The sequence below is a fragment of the Rhynchophorus ferrugineus genome, unplaced genomic scaffold, assembly GCF_030347505.1.
Source record: "Rhynchophorus ferrugineus isolate W39M unplaced genomic scaffold, kcgeb_rfMv2 rfM6, whole genome shotgun sequence".
Lineage (NCBI taxonomy): Eukaryota > Metazoa > Arthropoda > Insecta > Coleoptera > Curculionidae > Rhynchophorus > Rhynchophorus ferrugineus.
The window spans coordinates 29,269,810-29,277,596 of NW_027472585.1; the positions used below are offsets into that span (position 1 = coordinate 29,269,810).

Here is a 7,787-nt window from a genome sequence, read left to right on the forward strand (position 1 = left end):
AGCTCTCAGTAAGGCCAAGGTTGAAACAATTATTGATCGCTGCAATTAAAGAGAATCTAAAAGGAGCTAAAATAAGATAAAAAAGAAACAAAAAGTACAGAATATAATGGTCTTTTGACGGAAATTTTACGCCTGGGAAGTGAACCAGACAGAGACCTGGAACGATGTTTTCAGATGAATGAAAAAGAGCGCATTCCGAGAGAATAAAAGCAATATGAGCTGAGAGAAGGGAAAAAATTCCACTTATTGTACTTCACGTGGTATATATATGATAGGGTAGGATCCAAGCGTGAAAAATAATAAATATGCACAGATACATTGAATCATAAACCAAAGCAATTTTGCAGCCACAACGGTTAAAGTGACAGAACCATCCTTCTACTGCTGAAGTAGTAGAAGCCAATAAAATCTTGGTATAAAAAACTCTAAAAACTTAACTAAAGAATTAAAGAGCAAAATTGGGTTTAATAAAACTATTTGTAAAGGTAAAGGCACCTAAAGATAGCAATTGTTTTAAATAATTATGTAAAAACTTCCTTATTTATCAAAAGTTAAACTGAAAAGAGCAATTTCTGTTTAGCCTGATATTCAAAAATTCATATTAAATTGATAACCAATTTCGAAACAACGATGGGTACAAAGAAAAAAGAAGCTTTAATTAAAAATTTGAGACTAAGTTTTGGGGTAATATAGCAATAAACTAACTGTATATAACATTGTAGACAAACTCAAACAGTTTGCTGATAAACCTTAAAGTATTTTCTTTATTTGTGCATTATAACTGTAAGAAACTGAAACTTGTGTTAACGTGTATAACGTAACAATTCTGCAAATGTAGTTTATAAAACAAGTAAAGAAAATTTCAAGGAGCGTTCAGCGGGCTGGGCTATGAATGGACAAATTTGACAAAAGAGCCTACATACGAAGAAATATAATTTGTTAGATTTACTGAGAGTGCAAACATTTCTTAGCAACAGTTATCACTTCTAATCGTTAGAATCAAAACCGAAAACTGGGATATAATGAAGCATCATCTCCTTTAGTTTCTAAAATTGTTGGATGACAACAAACAAGTAAATAAACTGAATAACTCAATACCATTAAATGGATAATTGTTAGTAACTGGTAAAAACTAGTAAAAATCAGAGAATTTTACAGTTGTTTACATTGGTACTTCTCATTTTAGCGATAAGGATTTCTTATCAAAGTACATGTAATCACCTAACATAGTCCTTATTTGAACTTTTGGTCTTAAAAGGTACTTAATACATAACTTTTCGTTTCGTTTTTACACAATTCTGTAAGTGTACTGCTTCTATGATATTTAAAAAAAAATTAATGATCACTTTAGATATACTTAACGCACACAAATTATAAGAAACGAGATGAGTAGTAAAGAAAGATTGGCTTTTTGTTCAATTACCACAGTACAATTACCAATTATATTGTTCGTCCAAAAGTATAACCAAAAAAACACAAGATAATAAACAAAAGAACTTGACTAAATAAAATGATAAGATTTCAATGATTATTGGCTTTCAATTACTGATAAATAAAAACGTGTTTCGAACCAAAATACGCAAATATCAAACGTATGTATTTACTTTGATTATATAAATAAATAAACCACGAAAACGATATTTAAAGGTTAAAAAAATCAATCCCCGCGATAAAACCGACTCGTTTTGTTTTGTGACAGTATAAATTTAAACACCATTTCAAAACAACGCGATGAAATCCGACGCGTTATTAGTGATATTTAGTCTGTGTTGTCTGGCTATTGCTGATAACAATTTAATTCCATTGTCTGATGACTTCGTAAAGTTAATTAACTCGAGACAATCGACATGGCGAGCTGAAAAATACGTCAACACGAAAAATGTTGATATATTTGAGCGCACAGTTTACGGTGATAAAGAACCAGATGTAGATATACAGTTTTCTGCTACGGTGCATGATGAATCCGAAGAGGTGCCATTATTTTTTGACGCCAGAGAAGCTTGGCCGAAATGTGCTGATATAATCGGATTTATCCGAGATCAGTCTAGATGTGGAGCTTGCTGGGTAATGTAGACTAATATTTAATCATGATCCTAGTTTTACCTACTTAATTTTCTCAATAGGCATTTTCCACAGCTGAAGCTATATCTGACAGAATTTGCATTCATAGCAATGCTACCATAAAAGTGTTAATATCATCGCAAGATGTTTTAACTTGCTCTGGTGCTGGTGGTTGCGACGGTGGTACTTCAGTTTTGGCCTGGGAATACTGGAATAAGGGTTATGTAACTGGAGGTTTATTCAATGATACTAACGAGGTAACAATTTTATGAAATACTGAAATCTACTTATGTTATTAAATGCTGATTAAATATTAATAAGATGTCTGTATGTAAGTTGTTTGACTCTTAGACTAACTCCTTAACTGTCTGAAAGTTATTCAAAAGTTTGAGCAAGGTTTGTATCCAAAGTCTTGCATTACATTTTTATTGACATCAAATCACCACCACTAATCATTGAAACCAAATCTTATAAATGTGCATTTCTTAAAGTCAAGTAATAAAAGAATGAAACTAGGGAATGCACTTTTAAGCTCTCCATGAATAACGATTTTATACACTTAATGAGTCCTTAATACTAAATTAAAACTGCTGTTTTATATCAAAAAACATCAAACCCATCAAATTTTGCAGTTTTTTCCTTTGATATTACACATTTTTAAATATCATCATATATCAGATATGGCTGACCAAAATACATGCAAGTAACCAATGGAATCAAATATAGTACCAAATATAGTAAATAAACAAATATCAACAGTAGATTACAATAGTAAAATCATTTTAATTATATTATATTTGTAAAATAATATCCATATTCATGTAAAGTTAGTTTCTGATCCTTACATTAAATTTAAAAAACACTAGCAAAAGTTATTCTTGAATGTCTTTATATTTCAGGGTTGTAAGTCCTACTTTTTACCTCCTTGTGATGATCACCTAAACCGTTGTACCGATTACGTGAATACACCAAAGTGTAGTAAAAAATGCGATGATCCAGCTGTCAATTATGATCAGTCAAAAATCTACGGCCACCTCTCCTTTCGCAATGGTAGTATAAATGGAACAGTGAAACAAATCCAATTAGAAATATTGAAAAATGGACCTGTTCAAACCACGTTCACTGTATATCAAGACTTCGCTTATTATAAATCAGGTAACGTTTGATTATTATGCTAAGTGATCAAAAAATAGCAACAGTTTTAAAATAAAACGCAAAAGCAGTAATTAACATTTTCTTCAACCAAAAAGGAAACATTTTTAAAAGTTGTGTGAATAAAGTAATTTTGTAACAATATGAAATTTGCAGCAATATTGTATGAGAACATAAACAACAATGAGCGAATAACACTCAAATAATATTATTTGTTGACAGTTTGACTCGACAGAAAGTAGTAACAGTGAACAATGCCTATTTTCATATCTTACTATCTTTTGATCACAGTATTAGAAAATTACATATAATGACACGAAATGAATTTCCTAAATAATTTTCTACAGGTATATATCAACATGTGGAAGGAAAAGAAAGGAGCCGTCATGCTGTCAAAATAATCGGATGGGGTGTAGAAAATAATATTGATTATTGGCTGATTGCCAACTCTTTCAATTCAAATTGGGGTGAAGACGGTTATTTCAGAATGATCAGAGGTGTAAACAATTGTGGTATAGAAGATGTAGCAAATGGGGGATTGCCAGATTTTCACTATGAAAACATGGTGTAGTTTTAATTTTCACTATCTTAAATATCACAAAATTTGTTTAGTACAATAACAATAACTAATAAAATTATTGTTATATAAAAGTATTAAATATTTTACTTAATATTATAATATACATGCAAACAAAATAATTCACAAAACACATTCATTCAAAAATAGCCAAAATCCATATATTATTACAAGAATTTAACAGCAAACTAAGAATTACAAAGGAATTTCTTTGTAATCAGGAAAGAATAATCTTTGATTGGTTTCCTCTAGGAGATTCTGCCGCAGCCAGCGTACTCACTAGACATGATGCTATCTGATTACGACATTTTCACATCGATTTAGCATGTTATGTCTGCACATTGTTTCGAAATAGTGAGGAAGTGATTGAAGTAATTTGATCATTAAATCGCTGCCTCAGTAGTATCTTCCTTTGACACGGTATCGTTATATAGCCAAAAATATGGGAAAAGATTGGAGACAGTAATAGAACATGTTTTTATTAAAATAAATTGTACCGATTTTCCCAATAAATGCTAGTCATATAAACCAGCCAAGGCCAAGATGATGCAATATCACAGATGACCACCCTGATGAAACACCAAACAGAAATCAGACAATTGCAAATAGCCTAGTCAAACACCAGACCCAAAACTCAAGAAATCGGTACTTCACATTAAACAATTCTATAGTTAGTAATTGACAAAGTACCTACTATTCAGTAACAATACTTAATAAATAATATGCACAGTTTTTATTATTGTAAAGAGAGCGATTGCAAATCGTTGTAATTCTATTACCAAAAATATTGTACTTGGTTTCCAAAAAAAATAATACGTTAAATAAAAGTCTTCTTTTACAACAAGAATAACCTACAATTTAACTTAACCTTTTAAAGTGAAAAATGTCCAGAATACATATAAACTCCTAATGTTTGATGTCGTCGTTTATGAATACTTTCTTCTTCTATATATTAATTCGCTTAGCAAAAAAATTCCTTCTCTTGAAGAGGAAGATCGGGAGGGCCGGGAGGCGTTAAAATGTTAAAGCTTATACGGAGGAAGAATTTTTAAGTCTAATCTTTTCATGGGTAAGTAAGTAAGTAAATATTCTAATTCTAATAAAAGAAAGTAGAACCAAAACAAGTAACCAGGAATAGCTAGACCGGCGACACAAAATATATGACAAATACTTAAGACTCTACTTTCATTGAACCTACCGGTTGCCAGCTCCAATTTTAATATAGTAGATTCGTTATTTCTGCCGTTGTGTCGTAAAATGATGGCATAGAAATTTCAAATCAAAAGACAAGTCCTTACGTCTTGCATTTGAAACCATATTGACACGAAAATTTAGTGAATTTATTTTAATTTAAGGTAGTGCTCTTTATTTTGTATTACTTGTGGTTATTGCCGTATTGTTTGAGCTATTACGATTAGGAAAAGTATGATCATAGAAAGTTACTTTTCACATTAATTGTAGGAACAACAAATGAATGGGTCCATTTTATCAAAAGGTATATTCAGTTGTGAAATAACATGTTGTGTTCGACATATACGAAAATTTTATCCTAAAGTAGATTAATAATATTTCAGAATAACAAGAAGTGTCTGTCCTTGGTTGATTTTCGCAAGCAGCTTTTTCAGATTCATAATACAAACATTCTCAATGTTAAGAATTTCAGTTAATTTGATATATGGTGACCTCAGAACAGCTAAGAGAAATTGTTTTTTTATTAATATATAGATAGTGTATCATTGTATTAGGGATAATTGTAAAATGTATTAAGACTTTTCTGTAAATTATATCGGTATTAGTTTTCATTAGTAAATGCATTTCATAACAAAGCAGTAACAAAATATTGCAGGTAATAAATACATTAATTTGTGCATCAAGAATTAAAATGAATGTTGTAATGTAGAATTTCAATTCCTTATTTGTTGGTGAGTCTTTAGTCCCAATGTGGGAACACAAGACAAAGTAGAAAGCAGTAGATTAACAAAAGCAATAGAAGACATTTGTCTGTAAAGATGAGCTAATGGTGAGATTCCAGAATATTACAGAAAATGGTAGATTAAAATAAATAAACTTAATGACAGGACATAAATATAACAACAACTGATTTAGAGATTGAACAGTGGCATAAATAAGCAAATAACGATGCAATTTTATTTAAAAATGTAGGTAAAGAAATGATTATTTTATAAAATAAACCTGTTTTTAGGCAAAAAAATATGTATACAAAATAAAAATTATATTAATACATAAATAAAGTAACGAAAATATGTAGATAAAATTAAACTAACCATATAATTTGCCTATGAGGAATACATGGGACAAATAGAAGGAATTATGAATTATCAACGATCACTTGTTAAATATTTTTTACCGCTTATAAATATTAGGTCTTTCAACGATTAATGCTTGTAACATTAACTGCATGACTGTCACTATAATGTAACTATATGATAATTTATTCCTTGAACTTTTCATCAACTATTTTAGTTACTTTCTTTATAGATCTTAGTTTTGAAAAGTTCATTTAATATTATAAGATATATAAATAAGAATCATATTTACTTATATTTGATCGTCTGAAGCTATTACAGTTCTGATAATAATCTTATCTTCCTGGAAATTAGATTTAACTAAACGCCATTTAAAAAAGTTAGTGAGTGTTAGTTCTTGAGATTGTTTCCATATATTTTAATATACAGACATTTGATACTGTAATTGTAAAAATATTGTTAAAACAAGTTTTAGAAGTATTCTTATATTATTTTGAAATTATTCTCTTCAATATGATGAGAGAAACAGGAAAAACTTAAAATATATTTAATTAAATCTAATGACTTAATAAAATGTTATAGTTGATCACTAGTGTTGATTATTCGGGGAAATATATTTGTTGTTACAGTATATATGTCATTATTAAAATCGGATCGGTTTTAATATATATAGTCTATTCAAATTTTTTTAGTAATGCATCATGGATATTTGTGACGTCGAAACATTGCAGTGTTGCCGCATCAACCCTGATTTTTACTTCAGTTTGGCTTTGATATACAAGAAAATTCTAATCTAAATAAAATAATTCAACAAAAATGTTATAAAATATAATTTATTTTAACATTATAGTACATCTAATACGTATATTATCGAAGGACTTAAAACTACAATTAAGAACACAGGTATAATAGTTTGTAGGTTAGATTTGTTTTGTTTACATTTAACTCTTTTCCACTCCACCCATGAGAGTTTTAGCCACATTTTTTATGTAGTGTTATCCCCCTGGAGGCTTAGTCCACCTAATTAACAATTGCATATCTGAGAAACGTATTTGACTGTCATTCGAGAGCATATTTACTTTTTAAAATATTAATAAATACGTGCATACCAATAAATTATGTGCATACCTTTAGTTGTTTGCACTCTCATCACTCATATCAGGAATTTCTAGCATTATCACATATCCTGAAAGGTTCATTCACTCATTTTAATTTTACCACTCACTGTCCAATTCAATCACTAAACTGTTAATTTCTAATGTGTCTAAAACATGTTCACGATTATACTATTTATCACTATTGATTACTTCCTTTGTATGTTCCTTCCACATATCCAAAGAGTTTTTGATGGAATATCCTTCTCGACCAGCAATATATCTGCAATTAACTATTAATAAATATAATGACCAACAAAACCCTATTGAATGCTACTGTAACTTTTACCTTTTTTCATCAATTTCTATTATCTTTACACTTTTTTTGTTACTGTCTTGTCAAGAGTGTCACAATGAACCATTTTGAAATATTCAAGTCTCTTATATTATTTTATGCCATTAATTTAATTATTTTTAAGGTAATGTCTGTAAGTTCCATTAAACCTCTCCAAGGGTTATCTTTACACCATTTGAACTCTATGCCCTGTAAGAATGTGTAAAAGGATATCTTATATCCCTCAAAAAGATGCATGTCCCTAATTTTTTTTATTTATACTTTCCAGAGAGACAATTTTC

The 7,787-nt window shown here is 29.6% G+C and overlaps 1 protein-coding gene across 1 annotated transcript; it reads left to right on the forward strand.

Annotated features, from left to right (window-relative positions):
* Positions 1–1,638: 1,638 nt before the first annotated feature.
* On the forward strand, positions 1,639–3,862 carry LOC143199110 (cathepsin B). The gene is made up of 4 exons (XM_076408857.1): positions 1,639–2,064; positions 2,124–2,318; positions 2,961–3,216; positions 3,561–3,862. The coding sequence occupies exons 1-4, from the start codon at positions 1,732–1,734 to the stop codon at positions 3,782–3,784; spliced, it is 1,008 nt and encodes a 335-aa protein (XP_076264972.1). The 5' UTR covers positions 1,639–1,731; the 3' UTR covers positions 3,785–3,862.
* Positions 3,863–7,787: the final 3,925 nt, after the last annotated feature.

Bases quoted from the DNA above. Each gene is read 5' to 3' on its own strand.
- LOC143199110 (XM_076408857.1), top strand. From the start codon at position 1,732: ATGAAATCCGACGCGTTATTAGTGATATTTAGTCTGTGTTGTCTGGCT. The intron at 2,065-2,123 runs GTAATGTAGACT...TTTTCTCAATAG, and splicing joins CTAGATGTGGAGCTTGCTGG to GCATTTTCCACAGCTGAAGC. The intron at 2,319-2,960 runs GTAACAATTTTA...TTTATATTTCAG, and splicing joins TATTCAATGATACTAACGAG to GGTTGTAAGTCCTACTTTTT.